Source organism: Bos mutus, chromosome 18, assembly GCF_027580195.1.
Source record: "Bos mutus isolate GX-2022 chromosome 18, NWIPB_WYAK_1.1, whole genome shotgun sequence".
Lineage (NCBI taxonomy): Eukaryota > Metazoa > Chordata > Mammalia > Artiodactyla > Bovidae > Bos > Bos mutus.
In genome coordinates this window covers 4,207,564-4,231,283 of record NC_091634.1, presented here as the reverse complement: position 1 = coordinate 4,231,283, position 23,720 = coordinate 4,207,564, and the positions used below count along the sequence as shown (strand labels likewise).

General features: G+C 51.6%; 1 protein-coding gene, 1 long non-coding RNA gene and 1 other non-coding gene across 6 annotated transcripts; 2 read left to right on the top strand and 1 right to left on the bottom strand.

Annotated features, from left to right (window-relative positions):
• Positions 1–891: 891 nt before the first annotated feature.
• On the bottom strand, positions 892–9,349 carry MYADM (myeloid associated differentiation marker). 3 transcript variants are annotated; one of them, XM_070387105.1, is made up of 3 exons: positions 9,303–9,349; positions 5,130–5,207; positions 892–3,251 (listed from the first exon to the last, which is right to left on the bottom strand). In XM_070387105.1, exon 3 carries the CDS (start codon positions 3,247–3,249, stop codon positions 2,281–2,283), a length of 969 nt encoding a protein of 322 aa, XP_070243206.1. In that variant the 5' UTR covers positions 3,250–3,251; positions 5,130–5,207; positions 9,303–9,349; the 3' UTR covers positions 892–2,280. The 3 variants fall into 3 exon arrangements, with proteins under 3 accessions (XP_070243206.1, XP_014331819.2, XP_005886976.2); XM_014476333.2 differs by lacking the exon at positions 9,303–9,349 and adding an exon at positions 8,576–8,716; XM_005886914.3 differs by lacking the exon at positions 9,303–9,349 and adding an exon at positions 7,271–7,400.
• LOC138991723 (uncharacterized) lies at positions 8,623–20,116 on the top strand. 2 transcript variants are annotated; one of them, XR_011467588.1, is made up of 5 exons: positions 8,623–8,750; positions 8,979–9,074; positions 9,289–9,379; positions 18,771–18,854; positions 19,074–20,116. It is a non-coding gene; the product is annotated as an uncharacterized lncRNA (long non-coding RNA). The 2 variants fall into 2 exon arrangements; XR_011467587.1 differs by having other exon boundaries at positions 8,693–8,830; positions 19,074–20,115.
• TRNAG-GCC (transfer RNA glycine (anticodon GCC)) lies at positions 14,628–14,699 on the top strand. Its single transcript has one exon. It is a non-coding gene; the product is annotated as a tRNA-Gly (tRNA).
• Positions 20,117–23,720: the final 3,604 nt, after the last annotated feature.

The window sequence follows — 23,720 nt, the reverse complement described above, 5'->3', positions numbered from 1 at the left end:
GACCAGATCCGGATGTTGTAAGCAAGGCACCCTCCTGGGGCAAGGTGGGCTGCAGGTAAGGTAGTCCAAGGAGGAGGCTGGAACAACAGCTTGGGTGAAGCAAAACTAAAGGACCTTGGAGAATGAGACAGATATAAACAGGATTTTGTTGTTGTTCAGTTGCTTAGTCATGCCCGACTCTTTGCGATCCCATGAACTGCAGCATGCCAGGCTTCTGTCCTTCACCATTTCCAGGAGTTGGCTCAAACTCTGTTCTTTGAGTCAGTGATGCCATCCAACCATCTCATCCTCTGTCGGATTTAGGAAGAATACAGTGTTTGATGACTGAAAGGGGAGATGGTAAGAAGTGGTGCCTGGGTTCTGCCGCTCTCAGAATGAGACATGGTATTTCTCAGATGCTTGTGGGACTCCGAAGAGGGATCTTTATTCTTTTTTACAAATTACTTTTGGCTGTGCTGGGTCTTTGTTGCTGCACTCAGTTTCTCTATTTGTGGGGAGCAGGGGCTACCCTTTGCTGCAGTGCGTGGGCTTCTCATTGCAGGGGCTGCTCTCCCTGCAGAGCACGGGCTCAGTAGTCATGGCAGAGGGACTTAGTTGCTCCGTGGCATGTGGAATCTTCCCGGACCAGGGATAGAACCTGTTTCCCCTGCATTGGCAGGTGGATTCCCAACCACTGAACCATCAGCTAAGTCCTAAAGAGGGAGAAATCTTGTTCATGTCTATCCTAGTTAGCTCCCTTCATTTGAGGGAGAAATTTGGAAGATCCGGACTCACTTCTTTTCTGATGAGGCCAAGGCTGTTTTGATCCCAGCCTCTTTCTCTTACCAGACCCAGAAATCTGGGCCTTGCCCTCTCTCCTGGAGCCCTCCCCATGAATAAAGCAGGCACAAGTCTTTCTTTTATCTTTATATTGAGGTTTAAAAAAAAAAGAATGAACATTATGGATGTGGGAGAAGGGACAAGGCTTCTCTCCTGTGACTGACTGACAGCAGAGGCCGATCGAATCAGAAGCTCCAGGGAATTAAAAAAAAAAATAAAAAATATATTTGTACATTTATATAGATCATGTTATACATGTGAGTCCCAGAGAAGCAGGAAACTGCAGCAGGAAGCAACAAGCACACAGAAACACACCTGTGTGTGCACCACACACACTGAAGCAATGCAAGGCGATTCCTTTGACTATGGCATAGTAGCTATTTCCATCCCCCGACCCCACACTCCAGGAAAAAAAATTTTAAAGAAACTTCCCTTTTAAGAACAGGGCCAGCCAATGATTGTTGCCCTAGTGACCAGGAAAAAAACAACGAACCCAGGCTAACATCACCTTGAAGGCTGGCAGTGGCCATTTTCTTTTCTTCCCAGCAAAGGCAGGAGATACTATTTTTTAACATTGAAGCTGGAGGGCCATATCCTTGTCCCTCACAAATACTTGAGACAGTTGTCTTCAAGACCCTGTGGTTCTTTGCCACAAAGACTCTGCAAAGAGTCTTTGGGATGGACGTATTCCATCCCTTGTTTCCTTTAAGATGGCCTTTAGGCAGTGGGTTTTTAATAAGCCTGGCAAAAATTCTGGAGCCAATCTCAGGTGAGGCTGAGCACCAGGCGGGGCCTAGGGACCCAGGGTCTATGCTTTAAACCTCCAGCCCACTGGAAATTATTGACCACCAGAGTTTTTTTTTTTTTAACTTAAAGGGGAGGAACACTGTACACACACCCCCAACCCCACTGGGAGAAAGGGGGCTCGATTCCTAACTACCCACCCCCAACCCCCCCAAACACACACATACACATAACACACATACATCAACTAAGGCACAGCCAGGGCGGGCAGGCATGCTTTGGCAAGGAGGCCCCTCCAGAGGCCCAGGGTATGAACAGCTGCAAAAGGGGGTGTGTGATGTGGAGCTCAGCACCTTTGGAGGTGGGATGGGGGGTTGGTGGGGCTGAGAAGGAAGAAGGCTCAGAGCTCCCAAGGGGTCAGGAAAGGAGGCAGAGGCGGAAACACACAGGATAAAAAGAGAAAAGAGCCTCAAAGCAGAGAAGGTCGGAGAAGAGAGCAGGCAGAAGTAAAACAGGATGTGCAACCAAACAGAACAGGAAGGGAGGCAATGCAGGAGGTGGCGTGAGGGACACAGACAAGGGAGGAAAGGTTGGGAAGGACGTGAGAAAAGTAGGTGGGAGCAGGCTGGGAAGAGCACACCAGAGGGGCCCAGAGCTCTGCGAAGGGCCTCTGGGGAGAAGCGGGGATTAGGGAGAGCCCCACCCCGGGGACGAGGCTCAGACCCTGACAAAAACCAGGCGGGCTGAGTATACCAGGTCGGCCAGGTAAGCCAGCAGGTTGATGCCTGTCAGGATGGCCACGGCCAGCCGGCGGTCCCAGGAACACACGTAGTGCACGTGCCTTCTGCTGCAACCAGGATCCATCTGCCGCCGCGGCTCACCGCCATGCTTCTGGTCGAACTGGTAGAGTGGCCAGAGGACCAGGGCCGTGGCGTATAAGAGGACGGAGATCAGGGCCAGGCCCGACAGGAAAGTGGGGAAGGCGATGGGCAGGACGTTGGTGCAGTCGCCGAGGTTCAGCAGGATGGCCACGGCCGCCAGGATGAAGCAGATGGAATACACGGCCACGCACCACTCCAGGGCCGACTGGTGCTGGTACAGCCCCGGGTCGCTAATGAAGGCGAAGATGATGCAGGCCACGAAGGTCTCCAGCACCTTGAGCAGTCCGGGCACGGTGGCCATGTAGCCGGTGATCTCGCCGGGCCGAGCCCGGGTCCAGGCCACCTCGGTGGCGTAGGCGACGCAGGCGATGCAGGAGAAAGCAGTGGCGGCGATGGCGTGGTCCCGGGAGCGCCCGTGAGACAAGAACTGCACGTAGGTGGTGGGGTAGATGATGGAGGAGGAGAGGCAGAAAAGGGCGGCGTAGCAGGCGTATGTGATGGGGAAGTTGCGCCAGGACAGCGGGAAGCGCACCTGGAGCCCGCACAGCTCCACGATGAGGATGATGAGCGTCACGGAGAAGCAGAAGCACCAGGTGAACATGGACCAGTTGCCCATGGGCCCCGTCCAAGCGCCCACGCTGGCCACCAGCGAGAAGGCCACGCAGGTGGAGACCAGCTGCAGCAGGCGGAGGAGGCCCAGCGGCTGGGTCAGCAGCCGAGGGGACCCCACTATGGTCGGGGAGCCCAGGCCGGAGGATGACGACATTGTGGTTGTCACGGTGGTGCGGGTTACCGTCACTGGCATGGCTGGGGGGAGGGGAGAGAAGATCCTAAGAACATTCCAAACTGGAGGATCCAGGGTCCCCCCTACCCTGGGGCACTTGCCTCCCTGGAGGGGCTGTTGTGGACGGTGTAATCTGGACTCTAGCTGGAGGGGTACCCAGGATTTGGGCCTTTGAGTTTTCAAACCGGGCCAGTCCCAGGCCTACCGGGATGCCAGTGGTCCAGGTGTTAGCCCCTCCCCACCTCCAGCCTCATGTCAGAGCTCAGGAGGGTAGGTACCCTGTCTCTCTTTTCCCCAGGACCATTCTTTCTTTGCCCCGAAAGCCAACTCTTATAAAATCATGTCTCTTTTTTCCCCCTCCATTCCAGACACACAAAGCTACTCTCCTTCCCCCTGGGACTCAGCAACCCACCCACTCAAGATTCTACTCTAGGGACCTCCCTGGTGGATCCGTGGTTAAGACTTTCCGCACTTTCAATGCAGGGGGCAATCCCTGGTTGGGGAACTAAGATCCTACATGCCTTGGGTTACAGCCAAAAATAAAAAGATTTTGCTCTAAAGTGTCCTGGTCTTGTGCCCTTCCCACCACCCCCCATCAGAAGAAGAGACCCTGTCTCCTGTGATCTCTTAAAAACCCCACCGCTGCAACTTCCTCCCTTTGGGTACCCAGGGATCTGCAGCCAGGACTTTCTTTGATCTAACAAACATTTCCAGCCTCCAGACACATTTAAGAGTCTAGCCATCATTCGGGAACCCTCTCAGGGACCCACATCTGATCAGAGCTCCCAATCTTCCAGCCTGTCGCCTCTTACTGAAGGGTAGTCTGTCCCCAGTTGGAACTGGGTATTACCAGCTTCAGCAGCACCCCTCCTGTGGCCACAGGAATTTAGGTCTGGGGTGCCTGTGTGCTAAGTCGTTTCGGTGGTGTCCAACTCTTTGTGACCCTATGGACTGTAGCCCGCCAGGCTCCTCTGTCCACGGGACTCTCCAGGCAAGAACACTGGAGTGGGTTGCCATGCCCTTCTCCAGGGGATCTTTCCAACCCAGGGATCCAACTGGAGTCTCCTCCGCTGGCAGGTGTGTTCTTAACCACTAGCGACACCTGAGAAGCCTGGGGAACTTGCACCCACCTGTGAAGCCTGGGGAAGTTCAACCCAAAGGAAGTCAAGTTTCCTCCTGCCTCTCCCCTTTCCCCATCATGAGGTCCAGGCCCCTTCAGGAACCAAGCCAGCTAGTCCCCAACTTCGGGGAACCTAAGCTCCCTCCCCTGTCCCAGGCCACTGAAAGTTCTGGGTCTCTCTCGTTCAGAAAGACAGCGTCCTTGTCCCAAAGATTCAGGAATGAAGGCCCGGCCTCAATCTCCTGACCAGGTGTCCAGATCCTCACTCAAGCCCTAAAATAGTTAATCTCTCGGCTACTTCTGCTCAGCCACTTCAGTCATGTCTGACTCTTTGCGACCCCATGGACTGTAGCCCGCCAGGCTCCTCTGTCCATGGGATTCTCCAGGCAAGAATACTGGAGTGGGTTGCCGTGCCCTCCTCCAAGGGATCTTCGTGATTAAGGGATAGAACCTCAGTCTCTTATGTCTCCTGCATTGCAGGTGGATTCTTTGCCACTGAGCCTCCAGGGAAGCACCCCCTGAAAGCTCAAAAGGCCTCTCTTAACTCCCGGGCAATAAAACTTCCTCTTTCCATTGTAGGAGGACAGGGTCACACCCCAGCTGTCCCTCACAATAGCTTCCTGGGGACACAGGAGACCAGTTCCTGAACATACTTCTTCCTCAGGTCTCAGGATCTAGGCGGCCAAATTCCCAGCCCCTCCTCCTTCAGATCCAGGAGTCCAGACCCCAGAACCCCTCCCCGGCTCGGATCCAAAAGTCTGTGCCCCCCAGCCCCACTCACCAGAGGTCTTGGCGGAAAACCCCCACCAGAAAGAGATCCGGCCCTGGAGGCGGACTGGGTCAGACACCTGGAAAAGGGCTGATCGCGGAGAGGAGTGAGAAGACGTCAGCGTCCAGCTCAGACCCTGCCCCCGCCGCCCGCCGCCCGGGCTGGCCCAGAGCACGCGACGAGGCGGTGTGGTGGACCCCGGGCGCGCCTCCCAGCCAGGGCAGGGACTTGGCCCGGGAACCCCGGACGGTGACCTCGAGGGAAGCCCCGCCCGTTCCTTCCTCCCACCCCACCCCCCCCAAAAAAAATCTGCGCGGGCGGGAATGGAGGGAAGTGGGGAAAAGTGCACGCCCCGCAGGGCGGCGAGGGCGGGCTGTGATCTTAACCCTGCCCCGGCCCGAGAGCCGGGGGAGGGGAGGGCTAGGGGAGGCCGCCGGCGGAGGGGGGGCCCTGGGCGGCGGCTGCCGGGGCGGGCCGCCCGGGCAGCGCCGCGTCTCCGTCCTTATAAGGGCTGCAAGTCGGCCCAGCCATTTGGAATGTGGCGAGGACCGGGAGGCGGCGCCGCGACCCGCGCCCAGCTCCTGGGATTCTGGCGGGGGAGGGGAAGGGTGAAGGGAAGGAGGGATGCTGGGGGCGGGGGGGAGTGTGGAGCCCGGACTCCAGGTCCCGGGAGGAGAAGCTGCTAGGTCGAATGCCTGGGTCCTTCTAAATGTGAGTTCTGGGTCCCTAAAAGGAGGGCCGGGAGCCCGGAGCCCCAGGAGGAGGGGCTGGGTATCTGAACCCCTGGGTTCGTCTTGTGCACGCCTCGCATCTCGGGGTATGGATGGGGGCGGGAAACTGCACAGTACTGGAATCCAATTCGGAGACAGTGGCCACACCTCCTGCCACCTCCCGGAGAGCTGGTCTTCCCCGGCCGGAGCTGGGCCTCCTGGGCCACCAGGGAGGTGCCCCGCAGGAGTCTGCCACCTCCCGTCCCCCTGACCCGTTAGGAGGAAGTGGGGCGCGCCCAGGAGGCAGAGGGCGGGGCCTCGGTGAGGCTCCCCGGGAAGGTGAGTTAGCGCGCGGACCACCTGGAGGGGTGGGGTCCGTCCCCACTCTCCGAGCCCCCAGCCGTAACCTGAGGTCAGAGCTCAGGAATGAGCCGCCGGAGACCCAAGCAGGGAGAGGAAACACCCAGTTGGCTTCCGAACACAGCTCAGGACGTCCCCGGCCACGCCCCAGTCCTGTCCCCACCTCCGCGCCGAACACCACACCACATCACTCCAAAACTCAGAATCGCGCCCTGAAACCCCAGCCTGGCCTCTCAACGCCCTGGGACCCAGCTCCATCTTCACTTTGGCAGCATGGGTACTGAAGCGCACTCTCTGGCCTTTTGCGTCCAAAGTTCGGATTCTGCACCCTGGCTGGAGAGGAGGTCCGTAATTCTGGACCCCGGCCACTCTCCTTGTCAAACCCAGGACTCCCAACTCCGAGCTCCTCCAGGAGCACAGCCCCTCCTCCCTCAGACCCAGGGTTCCAGGCCCCCAGCCCCTCCTCCCTCAGACCCAGGGTTCCAGGCCCCCAGCCCCTCCTCCCTCAGACCCAGGGTTCCAGGTCCCCAGCCCCTCCTCCTCAGATCCGGGGGTCCAGGTCCCCAGCCCCTCCTCCTCAGACCCGGGGGTCCAGGTCCTCAGCCCTTCTTCCTTCAAACTCAGGAATCCAGGTCCCCCTCCCATCAAACCCAGGAGTCCAGCCTCCCAGCTCCCCAGCCCCCTGCCCTATCAGATCCAGGAGTCCAGGCCCCACTCCACCTCCTTTTAAAGATGTAAGACCTGTATGAGTTCAGGACTCCAGCCCCTCCTGCCTCAGATCCAGGGGTCCAGACCCGCAGCCCCTCCTCCCTCAGACCTAGGGGTCCAGGCCCCCAGTCCCTTCTCCCCCAGACCCAGAGGTCCAGGCCCCCAGCCCTTCCTCCATCAGATCCAGGAGTCCAGGCCCCACCCCACCTCCTTTTTCAGATGTACGACCTGTGTGAGTTCAGTCCCCCAGCCGTCTCCTCTCCAGGACCCGAGTCCTGAGCCAGACCACCTTTCTCGGGACTGAGACAATTGGAATCCCTCCGCACCCAGAATCCTGGACGCTGCGCCCACCCTTGGGGATTCCCGCAGCCTCACCTTACAGGTCAGCAACCGCTGCGGCTGAAGCAGAGGCGACAGCTGCAGATTAGAAGGGTCTGCGGTCTGGGTGGGGTTAGCCGGCCCGGGAGTGAGGGTGGGCGGGGCCGGAACTCCGGGCTCGAGCCGGATAAGGGACTCCCTGGCCAGGGCTATCCCAGTCCCGCCCCGAGGGCGGGGCCAGAGGCAAGGCCGCACCCCCTCCGGCGAATAACGCCGCAGTGGTCCCGCCCCACCAGCGGTGGGGTGGAGGGCTGAGGTCACTGTTTCCGTGGTGACAAAACAGGAAGACACAACAGCTGGCGGGGTCTGGGCTCAGGAGGGCTGCCCTCCTCGCCCCAGCGCTGGATGGAGAACTCTCCAGGGCCGGCCCGGGAAGGCCGTTGCCATGGCAACCCGTCTGTTTGGCCTTTGTTTAGGACGAAGCTGCCCCCCCACCGCCCAGCTCGGGTCCTCACCCCAGTCTCACCTCGGTCTGTTCTCCCTCTCCCCTTCCAGCCCCCTCCCTCCTCGTCTCCCTCCTCTGCCAGGATGGATGAAATCTTGGATATCTGGGTCGCAAAGCGGCTGGGAAGAGCGGGCCTCTCTTTACCGGGGTCTGTTTGCTAGGGTCTCTGTCTCCAGAGTCCCTGAAATGGGAAATGTGCCAATCTCTAGACTTTAGGGGGTTCCTGGGTCCCCAAAAGAACAGTGGTTGGATTGCAGTGTTTAAGGAATTTTGGGGAGGAGTAAAGTGGGCCCTCCTAATCCTCTATCTATAATGCGGTTCGCGGTGTAAGGGACGGATGGGCCGGACCCCAAAGTCCCATGTGTCGGTGGGGGTTGTTGGTAGCAAGATTTCTGGGATCAGGGTGGTGGGAGACGGGGACATGGAGTCCCAGGCTGTGGGCCCAGATTCTTGGCTCCTAGGAGCAATTACGGCTCAGACTCCCGGGTTTTCGGAGCAGATGGGGTTGCAAGCCGGGCCTCTTGGGTCTGGAAGCGAGAGATATTTTTGGCCTGCATTCCTGGCTCCTGGAAAAAGGGAGGGGCTCAGAAGCTTAACGAGGGCGAGGCTAGGGGCTGGGGGTGCCAGATTCCTGATTGCTGCAGGGAGGGAGGGGGCCAAGGGACTGCTCAGCCCGGGGCCCAGAGTAGGGAGGGGCCGCGGGGTCTTTTTTTAGGGTCCGCTCCGGGGCCCTGAAACGAATGGACAGAGCCCAGAAGCAAGCAGGAGCTGAAGGTCGGGATGCTCGGCCTGGGGCGGCTGAGGCGGAACGGAAACCGGGACGCCCGGGTCCCTCCCTGCTGGCCCGGCTCACTCACCGCGCTCTGCACTGGTCCCGGGCGCGGCCTGGCTCGCGGCTGCCGCTGGGCGGGGCCCGGCGGGAATGCGGCTGCTCCGCGACGCCGCGCTACCCCGGGCGCTGCCCGCGCCGCCGCCGCCGGGTGTCTTCCAGGCCGACGACTGAGGAAGGAGGCTTTGAGGCCGAGCCCCAGGGTGGGAGCCGAGCGCGTCGCGAAGGGAGGGGTCCGAGAGGATGCTGGAGCTCGGAGCCCGGGGCTGCGTGCTCTACGGAGGTGGGAGGGGTTGGGGGACACCTGAACGCTGTGCACTCTGCAGTTGGGGAGGGTAGAGGTGGGGGCTGAAGGGCTGTGGAGCCTGTACGCCCCCTTTTGTGTCCTGCAAAGGCGGAAGACCTTGTCTGTCTTTATGTGCCCTGCATAGGGGAACGGTCTCTAGGAGACCCGCGTGGGGATGTCTAGGAAGCCAGGACAAGGTATTCGTTGGAGGATCTCCAGGGACGCACCTCCTTGACCCCCGGTAAAGAAGCATCTCTTACTCCCTTCTTGCCCAGATCTTTGCCTGACCCCAAAGTGGCACTCCTGAAGCCATGAAGTCAGTCGCTCAGTCGTGTCCAACTCTGCTCCTCTGTCCGTGGGGATTCTCCCGGCAAGAATACTGGAGTGGGTTGCCATTTCCTACTCCAGGGGATCTTCCCCACCCAGGGATCGAACCCGGGTCTCTTGTATTGCAGGCGGATTCTTTTACCGTCTGAGCCACGAGGGAACTCCTGAGATGCGCCGCCGAGTAGTAAAGAGGCCGTCACCGCTCACAGTTTACTGCAGGTGTGCTCTCCGGCAGCACTGTACCCCCCTTTAAGGCACTGAAACCTCAAAACAGCAGAGTGCAGGGTAGCACGAACAGGAAGCAAACATTTAAAGAGTGAGTCATCAGGTGTGATCCTGAGACGTGACCTCGGAGGGCTCCTGGGTCTTGTGTAAGCTGGTAAAAGGAATGTGCCACTGGTTCAGAGTGTTTACCCACATCCTGCCAGGACAGCACCCACAGCCCAGAGATGCCGTCTGCCACCGGGCACTGAAACCCAGCCTCCAGCAGACCGTTCCTCTGTTAGTGAGAGCAGCTGCTTTCTGCTGCTGGGGTATGTGGACCCGCCCCCTAACTTCCTAACAAACCTGGCCCTTTGATCAGAAGCAGTCTTGTGTGGGTTAACCTGACGGTGAATGGGGCCATTCAGTTTGTACACAGATGCTGCTGTTGGCTGGGAAAGCAAACAGAACCCAGAGTTCATTATTCCAGGCAGGAAAAGGTCAGCACCCAGTCCACGATGGAAGAGGTCCAAGGTGCTCCTCGGGTGACCAGGTGTTTGGCTGATCTCCCTAGAGAACCATAGCACTGCTTGCTGACGACAGCAAGGTGGGCCTCCATCGGTGACAAAGCTCCGTAGCTGTGACGAGGCAGATCCATGCGTAGCCCACCATGGCTGCTTTGTTCATCAGCAGGTACTGGTGAACATTAAGCAGGCACTGGAGAGACTAGCAGGGGAAGAAACTAACCGAGAGCCACAGGGTGGTCATCTGGTCTACTTAAGTCTTACTAGCACTGTCTGTAATGGAGGGTTTTGGGGGAGAGTAGACCTGAGTACAGGTTTAAAAAACAAACAAACTTTATTTAGGCTGTGTTGGGTCTTCGTTGCTGCTCAGGCTTTTCTCTGGTTGTAGGGAGGCTCCTGGGCTTTAGAGCACCAGCTCAATAGTTGTGGCACACGGGCCTACTTGCTCTGCAGCATGTGGCATCTTCCCGGATCAGGGATGGAACCCGTGTCTCCTGCATTGGCACACAGATTCTTTACCACTGAGCCACCAGGGAAACCCTTGGGGACAGATTATGAGCTGGTTTTTGCTCCTGACCCCTCTGACAAGTGCCTGTGTGTTTGTTTTCCACATCAGACACTAAATCTCTAATTTCAGACAGCAACTGAGTGTCTGATGAGTGTCTGAATCTGGACACACTGCTGCTGCTGCTAAGTTGCTTCAGTCGTGTCTGACTTTGTGCGACCCCATAGACGGCAGCCCACCAGGCTCCCCCATCCCTGGGAGTCTCCAGGCAAGAACACTGGAGTGAGTTGCCATTTCCTTCTCCAATGCATGAAAGTGAAAAGTGAAAGTGAAGTGGCTCAGTCATGTCCGATTCTTAGCGACCCAATGGACTGCAGCCTTCCAGGCTCCTCTGTCCATGGGATTTTCCAGGCAAGAGTACTGGAGTGGGTTGCCATTGCCTTCTCTGAATCTGGGCACACTAACCTCTTGCAACTATCGTCAGACCCCACAAGTAATAGACTCAGTCCTACAAGACCGCCCCCCATTTCAAACTCCAGCCACAAGTCCCAGGCCTCCCCTGCTTCTGACCGACTGGCTAGAAATTGGGGTGTTCCCAGGACTTGGCTTCCATCATTTGCTAGAATGGCTTGCAGAACTCAAGGAGGCACTTAGTATTGAAAGTGTAAGTCAGACTCAGTCATGTCTGACTCTTTGTGACCCCATGAACTGTAGCCACCAGGCTCTTCTGTCCTTGGAATTCTCCAGGCAAGAATATTGGAGTGGGTTGCCATGCCGTTCTCCAGGGGATCTTCCCGACCCCGAGATCTTTTGAACCTGGGTCTCCTGCATTGCAGGCAGATTCTTTACCATCTGAGCCACCAGGGTATTACTGATTTATTGTAAAGGATGCAACTTGGGAACAGCCAAACAGGAGAGATACGCAGGGGAGGATATGGGGAAGGGATGCAGGGCTCCCAGGCCCTCTCTGGGCATGTCATTGCCCAGCACTGTGATGCATTTACCCGCCTGGAAGCCCTCTGAATCCCGCTCTTCAGGGTATTTATGGAAGCTCCATTATGGAAGCATGGTTGGTGAAATCACTGGCCATCAGTGCACAAGCTCCATCTCCTAAGCCTGTCTGGAGGTCAGGGAGTGAGGCGGAGAGTTTCAACCGCCAATCACACAATTGGTTCCTTGGGCAACCAGCCCCCATTCAGAGCTAACCAGGGCTTCCCAGATGGTGCGAGTGGTAAAGAACCCGCCTGTCAATGTAGGAGATGTAAGAGATGCCAGTTCGATCCCAGGGTTGGGAAGATCCCCTGAAGAAGGAAATGGCAACCCACTCCAGTATTCTTGCCGGGACAATCCCAGGGACAGAGGAACTTGGTGGGCTGCAGTCCATGGGATTGCAAAGAGTTGGTTGGACATGACTGAGCAACTAAACCATCAGAAAGGGTTCAAGGAGTAATAACTCCTTTACTTGGAAGGGATATTCCTACTGTTCTCAGACTATTGGATTCTCAGGAAAGTTCCTGAGTAACAAACTTACCAGTTTTTATGGGGTTTTATCTCCCATGCTCTGGCATGTGTATTTTAGAAAGACATATGTAGTACGTTATCTGCTCTCTCCTGCTTTTGAGGTCTTATCAGCATTGCGATTGGCCAGGACAGAGTCTATAGAGTACTGAAAGCAGAAGTTGGTGGAAAATTTGGTGATTCTGGAGCAGTATCTAGAGATAGTATCTAGAGATACAGCATATCTCTAGCTTGGGAAAAGATCGAAATTTGAAGTACAGTGTCTACTGCGTGCAAATCGCTTTTGCACCATCATAAAACTGAACAAGTTAGTCAAGCCATCATAAGTGCGGGAGCGTCTGTATTCTTTCTTCCCTTTACTGAGATGGATATCTCCCCTAGTCCGTTCTCTGGCCGTAACTATCCCCTTTTTGGTGTCTATGGACTTCCCGGTCCTTGTACTCATTTCCCACATAGTGTCCTGAAATTCTCTAAAGAGCATCCTTCTAGATAGATACACCATGAACAGGTTGCATGGATCCCCCCACCCTCAGAGTGGTCTGGTTGGCCCTGGCTCTTGCCAGGCTCCTCTTGTTCATCTCCATGAGCTGCAGAGAATCTTGTCATGTTTCTATTTGCCCCACAATGTGACAATGTTTGGGAGGCACTGACTTAGAAGACCTATGCGAACATTACCCTCCATACCATAGCATCCACCTCTCCACTGGGTTCTCCATGCCTCTCAAACATCAACGATTTCTTCTTCCATCCTGCTTCCTTAGTAATAGCCACTTTGTGATCTTGCCTTAACTTGATAGGAGCCCCCAGTCCATCGGCATGCTCGTTCCTTGCTTTCCTCTTCAGATATGCTTCCACAGTCTATCATTTCAATGACCCTCTTTTCACACTAGGATATTTAACACTCCTTTGCCATTCTGTCTTTTTATTACCCCAGTCTTGAAAAAGAAAAGCCTACCTACAGAATATCTAAAGACATTTCTCCAAAGAAGACATACAGATGGCCAAAAAATACAGGAAAAGATGTTAAACATTGCTAATTGTTAGAGAAGTGCAAATCAAAACTGCAATGAGGGGACCTTCCTGGTGGTCCAGTGGTTAAGAATCTCCCATCCAACGCAGGGGACATGGGTTCGATAAGAGAAATCCCCTCCCCACCCCGCCCAGGCACCACAACGAGTGAAAACCCACATGTCAAGATGAAGACCCAGTGCAGCCAAAATGTTAAAATAAAATACATGAACAAATAGAGTTTAGGCTCAGATAGCTTCTTAAAGGGGAGAGTGTTAGACACCGAATGTGATTATTTAAAAAAAAAAATGCCTACACTTGGGGAAAAAAACTACAGTGAGGAATCCCTCACACTGGTCAGAATGGCCATGGTCAAAAAAGTCTACAAATAACAAATGCTGGAAAGCATAAGGAGAAACGAGAGCCCTCCTACCCTGTAGGTGGGAATGTAAATTGGTGCAGCCAGTATGGAGAACAGCGTGGAGTTCCTTAAAAACTAAAGACAGAGCTGCCATATGATCCGGCAATCCTACTCCTGGGCACACATCCAGAGAAAGCCATACTTTGAAAAGGTGTGTGCACCCCTACGTTCACAGCAGCACCGTTCACAAAGGACAGGACGTGGAAACCAGCTAGATGTCCAACTGGCAGATGAATGGATGAGGCAGATGTGGTCCATATATACAATGGAATGTTACTCGGCCATAGAGAGACGGCATGAAGCGACACGGCGCTTCCCAGGAGATGCTGTGGCAAAGAATCCATGTGCCAATGCAGGAGACGTGAGTTTGATCCCTGGGTCGGGAAGATCCCCTGGAGGAGGGCATGGCAGCCCACCCTAGTATTCTTGCCTGGAGAATCCCTGGACAGAGGAGCCTGGTGGCCTATAGTCCATGGAATCGCAAACAGTTGGACACGACGGAAGCAACTCAGTGTGCACACGGGCAGCAACGTGGATGGGCCTAGAGATGAACATATAAAGCGAAGTTAAGTGGGGCAAAGACAACGATCGTGTGAATCTCAAAAAGGACACAAAGGAGCTTATTCATGAAACAGAAAGAGACTCACAGACTGTGAAAACGAATTTGTGGCTACCAAAGGGGAAAGGTTGAAGGTGGAGGGATAAATTGGGAGTTTGGGATTAACATAAACATGCTACTATATATAAAATAGATAAACCACGAGGTCCTACCATAGAGCACAGGGAACTCTACTCAATCCTCTATAATAACCTATATGGGAAGAGAATCTGAAAAAAAAAAGATAATGTATGAAAGTGTTAGTTGTTCAGTCATGCCTGACTCTCTGTGACCCCGTGGACTGCAGCCCACCAGGCTCCTCTATCCATGGGATTTCCCAGGCAAGAATACTGGAGTGCTTTGCTATTTGCTCCTCCAATACATGTATGCTGCTGCTGCTGCTGCTGCTGCTAAGTCGCTTCAGTCATGTCCGACTCTGTGCGACCCCATAGACGGCAGCCCACCAGCCTCCACCATCCCTGGGATTCTCCAGGCAAGAACGCTGGAGTGGGGTGCCATTTCCTTCTCCAATGCATGGAAGTGAAAAGTGAAAGTGAAGTCGCTCAGTCGTGCCCGACTCTTAGCGACCCCATGGACTGCAGCCTACATGTATATGTAACTAAATCACTCTGCTGTACTCCAGAAACCCACACAACATTGTAAATCAACTGTACTCCAGTATAAAATTGGGTTTCCTGCTGGCTCAGTTGGTAAAGAATCTGCCTGCCATGCAGGAGACCCAGGTTTGATTCCTGGGTAGGGAAGTTCCCCTGGAGGAGGAAAGGGCAGCGCACTGTAGTATTCTTGCCTGGAAAATCCCGTGGAAAGAGGAGACTAGTGGGCTGCAGTCCATGGAGTCGCAAACAATTGGACACAACTGAGCATCTGAGCATAAGCCAATATAAAATAAAATTTTTTTTTTTTAAAGAAAAAGCCCATCTATCAGGGTTTCTCCCTCGCATGTGTTTATCCCTAAGCAATTGAACATCACTGGAGAAAGTCATATTACAAGGCAAAAGATATGGTGAAAATGAAAAAGTGAAAGTATTAGTCATGTCCGACTCTGTGACCTCATGGACTGCAGCCTGCCAGGCTCCTCTGTCCATGGAATTCTCCAGGCAAGAATACTGGAGTGGGTAGCTGTTCCTTTCTCCAGGGGATCTTCCCGACCCAGGAATCGAAGCCAGGTCTCCTGTACTGCAGATGATTCTTCACCATCTGAGCCACCAGGGAAGCCACAAAGAGGCAACCAAACAGTACCGCGCTCGAACAGTGTTTCCTACAGCCCTGTTGCAATCCTCTGGTCGGCTCCTTCTCATTGTCATGGTGACAAGCACACTATTTTTAAGCTCTTTGATCTCTGCCCTCAGGCTGCATTCTCAGTCTGTGACCTACCTTCTGTATTTAGAGAGAGAACAGAAGTCGTTGGCCTGTCAGTTCCTCAACTTCCCTAAACTGAAACCAGAATGTGACACTATTTCCAGAACTGTTCTTAAACAGTAGTGAAGTTCTTTCTATCTCACGCTAATCCTTCTTGTCCTTTTGTTTTTGCATTTCTTGTCTTTTAAATTGTAGTAGATCTGATGTATAATATTATATAAGTTTACAGGTGTACAATATGGTGCTTCACACTTCTTAAAGCTTATATTCCGTTTACAGTTATTCTAGAACACTGGCTATATTCTCTGTGTTGTATTATATATCCTTGTAGCTTATTATATACATAATGGTTTGTGCCTCTTAATCCCTTACCCCTTACTCCCCTCCCCTCTTCCCTCTGCCCACCGGTTTGTTCTCTACATCTGCGACTCTGTTTCTTTTTCACTGTTGTTATATTAACTATTTTCTTGTATTTTTTTAGATTCCACATGTAAGTGATAAAATACAGTATTTGTGTTTCTCTGCCTGACTTATTTCACTTAGCATGTTGTTGCAAACGGCAGCCTTTCCTTGCTTTTCATGGCTGACTAGTACTCCACTGGACGTGTGTGTGTGATCTGTCTTCGTTCATCTGGGACGGGCACTTAGGTTGCTCCCGTACCCTGACAGTTGCAGTAAGGACACCGTGAACACTGGGGTGCATGTCTCTTTTCAGATCAATGCTTGTGTTGCTTCTGGATACAGACCCAGGAGCGGAACTGCTGGATCATATGGTAGTTCTGGTTTTAGTTTTTTGACTCACAAAATTTCTACTTGTCTTTTTGACCCTTGAATACATTCTTCTTCCCATCAACTTACTATCGCTCTTAACAACGGACACTCTGCAGCTAATACTCAGCCTCTCCTGCTCACAGAATCTTTCACTGACTGGCTTTTTCAGAAATTATCGTTGTTTTCAATTGTGGTCAAATACGCATAACAGAAAACACCTTTTAAGCTTGCCTTTTGGGGAAATGTACTGTTCAGTGGTGATAAGAACGTTCACGCCGTGACCACATGAAGACACGAAGGAAGGATGGTTGTCAACAAGCCAGGGAGAGAGAACTCAGAAGAAACCAACCTCCAACTTGATCTAGGATTTCTAACTTCCAGGAATTGTGAGAATATGAATGTCTGTCTAAGCCATACAGCCTGTGGTACTTTGTTATGGCAGCCCCATGGAAACTAACCTATCACTTTGAAAAAAAAAAAAAAATTTTTTTTTTTTGCAGCCCCCTTAATTCAGTCATGTTCACCCATGCCCCCTGCGGTGGAAGCACAGTCTTAACTGCTGGGCCACCGGGAAAGTCCCCTATATTCTCTTGCAAATCCTTCAACTTCTATACATCTCTGTATTAGTCACAGGTTGCTGGGTAATACATTTCCCCAAAGGAATGCAATTCTACAGCATGGATGAACCTTGAGGACATTACATTTAGTAAAATAAGCCAGACACCAAGTAACAAATACTATAGGATTCCACTACTTAAAGTAGCCAAATCCTTAGAGACAGAAAGTAGAATAGTATTTACCCAAGGCTGGGGGCAGGGGGAATGGGAGTTAATATTTAAGGGGCCCAAAGTTTTAGTTTGGGATGATGGAAAAAAAAGTTCTGGAACGTGTAGAGTGGTGATGGTTGTACCACACTGAATGAAGGCCACCAGACTGGATGCTCAAAAATGGAAAATTTTAGGTAAATTTTGTGTTGTGTGTGTTTTACCACAAAAGTTAAAAGAAAGAAGATGGGACTTCCCAGGCAGTCAGTGGTTAGGCTCTGCACCTCCAGGGCGGTGGGTGTGAATGTGGGGGGGTGGGGTGCAGGGTAGATTCCTGGTCAGGAAACTAAGATCCTCACATGCCTAATGGCTCAGTCAAGGAAAAAAAAAAAGAAAGAAATAGAAAAAAATTATGTAAAAATACATAAATAAAATGTAAAATTCAGTTCTGTAGTTCCACTGGCCACATATCAAGCACACAGCGGGGTCATCATATTGGACTGAAGTGTGTTTGTTTCTTAAACTCAGAAATCCGAAACTCTCAGTGTTTTGGAGTGTGGAAGCCTGTACTGGGCTCCCCTGGTGGCTCAGACAGTAGAGACTCTGCCTGCAATGCAGGAGACCGGGGTTCGATCCCTGAGTCGGGAACATCCCCTGCAGGAGGAAATGGCAACCCACTCCAGTATTCTTGCCTGGAGAATCCCATGGACAGAGGAGCCTGGTGGGCCATAGTCCATGGGGTTGCAAGAGAGCTGGACACAACTGAGCCACTAACACTTTCACACTTTCACTTTCAGCCTGTGCTAGATACAGATCCCAGCAGTATTAAAAAACAACAACAACAACAACAACAACTTTGTGACTAAGTGGGGTTTATTCTAGAGATGGAAGTATGGCTAATATTCAGAAACCATTAATGAGATTTATCCCATGAACAGAGCCAAGTAGAAAAAAACCATGTGACTATCCCATATGCACTAAAAGAATATCTGACAAAATGCAATTAAAAAAAATTGAATAAACAGGAAGTCAGGGTTCTTAAAGCTGTTAGACATCTGTGGCTCTTCAGGGCTCCTGCTCTGTGAAGGAATTTTTCTGGTCTTTGGGGTCAGGGTGGCTGTGGAAAGCTACTGCTTCTAGAATTTCCTCTCCAGGCTTCAGCATGTATAAATACAACAGACCAGGTTTGGTGCCATGGGAACTTCCCAGCACGGGATCCTCTACTGGGGTTAGTTAAACCTCTTGTCGGAGAAGGCAATGGCAACCCACTCCAGTACTCTTGCCTGGAAAATCCCATGGACGGAGGAGCCTGGTAGGCTGCAGTCCATGGGGTCGCTAAGAGTCGGACACGACTGAGCGACTTCACTTTCCCTTTTCACTTTCATGCATTGGAGAAGGAAATGGCACCCCACTCCAGCGTTCTTGCCTGGAGAATCCCAGGGACGGGGGAGCCTGGTAGGCTGCTGTCTATGGGGTCACACAGAGTCGGACATGACTGAAGTGACTTAGCAGCAGCAGTAAACCTCTTGTGGCTCAGAGGTTAAAGCGTCTGCCTCCAATGTGGGAGACCCGGGTTTGATCCCTTGAGAAGGAAATGGTAACCCACTCCAGTATTCTTGCCTGGAGAATCCCATGGACGGAGAAGCCTGGTAGGCTATAGTCCATGGGGTCACAAAGAGTTGGACACGACTGAGCAACTTCACTTTCACTTTCAAACCTCTTGTAAACACACAGGTGGGAGCTATTGTCTGACTTTTTCTTTTTTTGGTTAGGATCTAGTTCCCCCACCAGGGATTGAACCCATGCCCCTTGCATTGGGAGGCAGAGGCTTAATCACTGGACCACCAGGAAGTCCCACTATTGTCCGACTTATTAGGAAGACTGAAGGTACCAAGACCTGCCTTCTTCTCCCTCTCTTAGCTGAATGCTTCCTTCTGGGGCTTTGAATTGGGCAGGAAAGAAGCAAGGGCATTGGAAATTAAGAGCGCAGCTTCAAGGACGAAGGTATGAGGTGCTGAGTGATGAGTGGAGGGAGTGACCGGGGGACCGGTGGTCAGGCAGCTTCTTGGCCTGGGTGGCTGGGTGCATGTGACTTAAGAGCATTCCCTCCACTGTGTATTCTTGGCTTTCGGCCAATTTACATTCTCCAGCCATCCCCTGAGCTCTGCCATTTACTCCTTCTGTGTCCTGCCCTTAAACCCCTCCTTTGCTTCCCACTTGCAGAAGCAACGCCTTTCATTTGCAAATCAGAACCCGGATAGCAACTCTCACCATTGCTGAAGACCCCCAGGAAACCTCCCCCCACCTTTCTGAGAGGAGGTTTCACCCCCATGAGATGATTTTTTCTCCTCGAGATGCAGATTGGATTAACAGATGGTGATTTTCATCGTAATCTCTTCAGCAAAATAGACTGAAGTCTTCTGTTTGGAAGACGTAGGCTGCCTTTGATGGAGGGGCCGGGGGTGGGGAAGGAAGGAAGGAAATCTTATTTGGTTTGTAAAACTCCCCTGCTAAATGTACTTATCAGATGGAAATAAATCAAGTCTCTGTTTATAAGGTCCTGGATAAATAAGCTCTGGCACCTCCAGATAATGCGACAAAATGTATATCTTAAAAAAAAAAAAAAAAGAATTAGGAAGCTCTAGTTACCTAAATGTAAGATTTCCCAGGACAACAGTCTTGAGCGAAAAAGGCAAGATGCGGAACCCTGTTACAAGGATTGAACCTTCTGCGTGAGAAAATATAAAAATAAGATGTGTTTCTATTTTATTGTGTTTGTTTGTATAAACACTGCAGCAGTCCACAGGAGACTCAGGAAAGTGGTGACCTCCCCAAGAGCAGGCAAAAACCCCCACAAAACAAGTAGGGACTTCCCTGATGGTCCAGTGGTTATGACCTCACACTTCTCTGCAGGGGGCTCAGGTTCTATCCCTGGGTGGGCAACTAAGATCCCACATGCCTCCTGCTGTGTAGCAGACAAAACAAAACAAAAACAAAAAACAAACCCAAAGCAGAAACAACACAAACCAACAACAACAGAAAACTGAGATGTGGGACTGAAACTTCTTCCTGTGTGTGTATGAATTTTAAATTCTAAACACATGAACACATTACTCACTTAAAATCATACCTATATATAGATTATATGACTCAAGGCACAGAAAATACTTAGGACAATGACTCCAAGTCAGTATATGCTAATTATTATATGATGCATAGTGCATATTAATATGATATAAAATATGCCATGGAAAGTTCTGGAAAGCTACACAAGAAATGGGCTCAGACCAAAGGGAAAGGAGGATTGGGCAACTGGAACTTTATCTACCCTTTTTGGTGCATTTTCTGAGTCCTCTCTCCTGGTAAATGCATTACCAAGTCCAACCACAGAAGGATGCATGCATTTTAACGAGCTATTTATAATCAGCCAGGCAAGGAGCCTTACGATGACAAATGAATACAGATGACTTTTTCTCCTGAGCTTCTACGAGGAGACTAGAGAATGTCGCAGTTCGCCTTCACAGATAAAAATAAGTGGAGATCAAAAAAAAAAAAAAATAGTGGGGAATCTAACATACAAAATTGTGAAGGCTTGAAGGCCAAGACTGATTAAACCATGGTCCACGGCATGGGATTTATCCCATACCTATTGGGGATTTGAGGTGGGGGGGTTTCTGTGGCTTGGAGACTGGGGTCACCTGCCCGACGAGTTACCTGGGCCAGGTAACCTCTTCATACCCTCTGGGACCTCAGAACAGAGGCAGCTTCCATAGAAAGACCTCGTTTCAGGTCATCTTGGGGCTGAACCCAAGTTTTCACTTGCGGTCTGTCTTTCTAAATCTGTAGCGAAAAGGCATTGAGCCAGGCCAAAACACACGAAAACAACTCAAGACGGTCTGGGCCCTGCAGTGAGGGCGGCGGGCGGGGGGGTGGGGAGGGCGCATCCGTGTGGGTCGCCCTCTAGCGGACGGCGAGGGTAAAGCACGTTCAGCCTGGAAATGGTACAAGGGCGTCGGTCTTCCTTTCAGGGCTGGGTGTCAGGGGCGAGTGCGCAAGATCGCCAAGAAGCTCGCTGCTCCGCTCCGCACTTTGGAGGAGAGACGGGGAGGAACCAAACCCCTAGACTAGTTGTCCTTTTTGCGCAGGAAATCAAAGGGTATGGAGGATCCGCGCAAGTCTCTTTTAGGCTGAGTGAAAGGGCCTTTGGAGGGTGTGACCTTTGAGCTCAGAGCTGAAGGACGAAGATGAGCCAGAGGCCAAGGAAGGCTGGACGTTCCGGGCGCGGGAAAGAGCAAGTGCCTGAGGGAGAGGGAACCCCTTGCCCCCCTCCCATCAGGGGACTGTCCTCACCCCCACCCCCGTCGACGTGTTTCTGAAAGAGCAGAAAAGCCCACGTGGATGAACCCGGGACTGCAGAGGGGAATAGGGCAGGTAACATGGTATTGTCACAAAGACAGATACACAGGCGGAGGAAACAGAACACAGATTTCAGACACATGCACACACATTGAAAGCCACCGATACGTGAACACACGCACGCAGCACTGCAGGGGAGAAAGGATGAAGTTGTTTTTTGTTGTTTTGTTGTATCGCTCAGCCAGTGACCCTACCCCACACCATGCTGTTGTTGTCAATCACTCAGCCCTGTCTGATTCTTTGCCACCCTGTGGACTGTAGCCTACCAGGGTCCTTTGTCCCTGGGATTCTCCAGGCCAGAATACTGGAGTGGGTTGTCATTTCCTTCTCCAGGGGATCTTCCTGACCTAGAGATCGAATTCCCATCTCTTATGTCTCCTGCATTGGCAGGTGGGGTTCTTTACCACTAATGCCACCTGGGAAGCCCCCTCTTACCATATCCCCAAATAAATTTCCAGAGGGTTCTTAGGTCTAACTGAGGAAGATAAAATAGAGCATATTCAAGAAGAAGACGTCTTTGTGATATTATTGAGATTGGCAACAACTTCTTGAACAGGACACAGAATCATCGTGTACAAATGAAAAGTGAGAAACTGAACTGGAACTTCTGTCGCTATAGGCTGAATGTCTATGGCCTTTGAAATTCCTGTTTTGAAATCCTGACTCCTAACATAAGTATTTGGAAGTGGGGGCTTTGGGGAGGTCACTAGGTCATAGAAGTGGAGCCCTTGTAAATGGGGTGGTTGTCATTATAAAGGATCCCTTCACATTACTATGTATAAAATAGATAACTAATAAGAAGCTACAACTAGCACAGGGAACTCTATTCAGTACTCTGCAATGAGCTCTATGGGAAAAGAATCTTAAAAAGAGTGGAGATATATATATATATATATATATATATATATATATATATATATATGTATGTATGTATGTATGTATGTATATATTACTTACCTGGTGGCTCTTACCTGGTGGCTCAGATGGTAGAGTCTGCCTGCAATGCAGGAGACCTAGATTTGATCCCTCGTTTGGGAAGATCCTCTGAAGAAGGGAATGACAACGCACTCCTGTATTCTGGCCTGGAGAATTTCCTGGATAGAGGAGTCTGGCAGGCTACAGTCCATGGGGTTGCAAAGAGTTGGGTATGACTGAGCGACTCACTACACTACTACTCTATGTGTATGTATAACTGATTCACTTGGCTGTACACCTAACACAACATTGTGTATCAACTATTCTCCAATTAAAAAAAAAAGACCCATCAGCGCATCCTCTAGACCCTACACCATGTGAGAACACAGTGGGAAAAGAGTCATCTGTGAGCCAGTAAGCAAACCCTTGCCAGTCACCACTGCTGCTGCCTTGATCTTGGTCTTCCAGCCTCTAGAACCGTAAGAAATAAATGTCTTGTTTGTAAGTTATCTGCTCGGTGGTATTCAATTGCAGTAGCACAAATGAAATAAGACATAAGACATCTGTTCACCCCAAGTCACGTTCTTGTTGTTTTTTTTTAAGTTAATTTTTGTTGGCATATAATTGCTTTACAATGTTGTGTTACTTTCTGCTGTACAGCAAAGCGAACCAGCTATATATATACATATAGCCAGCCCCCTCTTTTTTTTGGATTTCCTTCCCAGTGAGGTCACCACAGAGCACTAAGTACAGAGAGTTCCCTGAACTATACAGTAGGTTCTCACTAGTCATCTATTTCACACATAATATCAATGTCAATAGTATATATCGGAGAAGGCAATGGCACCCCACTCCAGTACTCTTGCCTGGAAAACCCCATGCATGGAGGAGCCTGGTAGGCTGCAGTCCATGGGGTCCCTAAGAGTCGGACACGACTGAGCGACTTCACTTTCACTTTTCACTTTCATGCATTGGAGAAGGAAATGGCAACCCACTCCAGTGTTCTTGCCTGGAGAATCCCAGGGACGGGGAAGCCTGGTGGGCTGCCGTCTATGGGGTTACACAGAGTCGGACACGACTGAAGCGACTTACGTGAGTCTCAGTGAACTCCGGGAGTTGGTGATGGACAGGGAGGCCTGGCGTGCTGCGATTCATGGGGTCACAAAGAGTCGGACACGACTGAACGACTGATATGATCTGATATATATTAGGTAGTTAGAATAGGGAAAAGGAATCCAGAATGTCAGTGGCTAAAAGACAAGGAAGGGAAAAGCCGCGTAAATAGAACAAAAGAACGTCTGAGACCTAAAACAAACAGTCCTGACTGGCCCAATTTACATAAGGCAGGCCCAGGGGGAGGAGAAAAAACATGTAAAAAGAGGAACCAAAATTGGGCTGGGGACCTCTTCTCATCACGGCATTCCCTCATGCCCAAGGATGTATTTTCCTTTACTTTCTAAATAAAACAGCTGTAATCCGGAGCTGTAACACTGGTCTGTCTGAGGGCTGTAATGCTGGTCCATCCGTCGCTTCAAATTT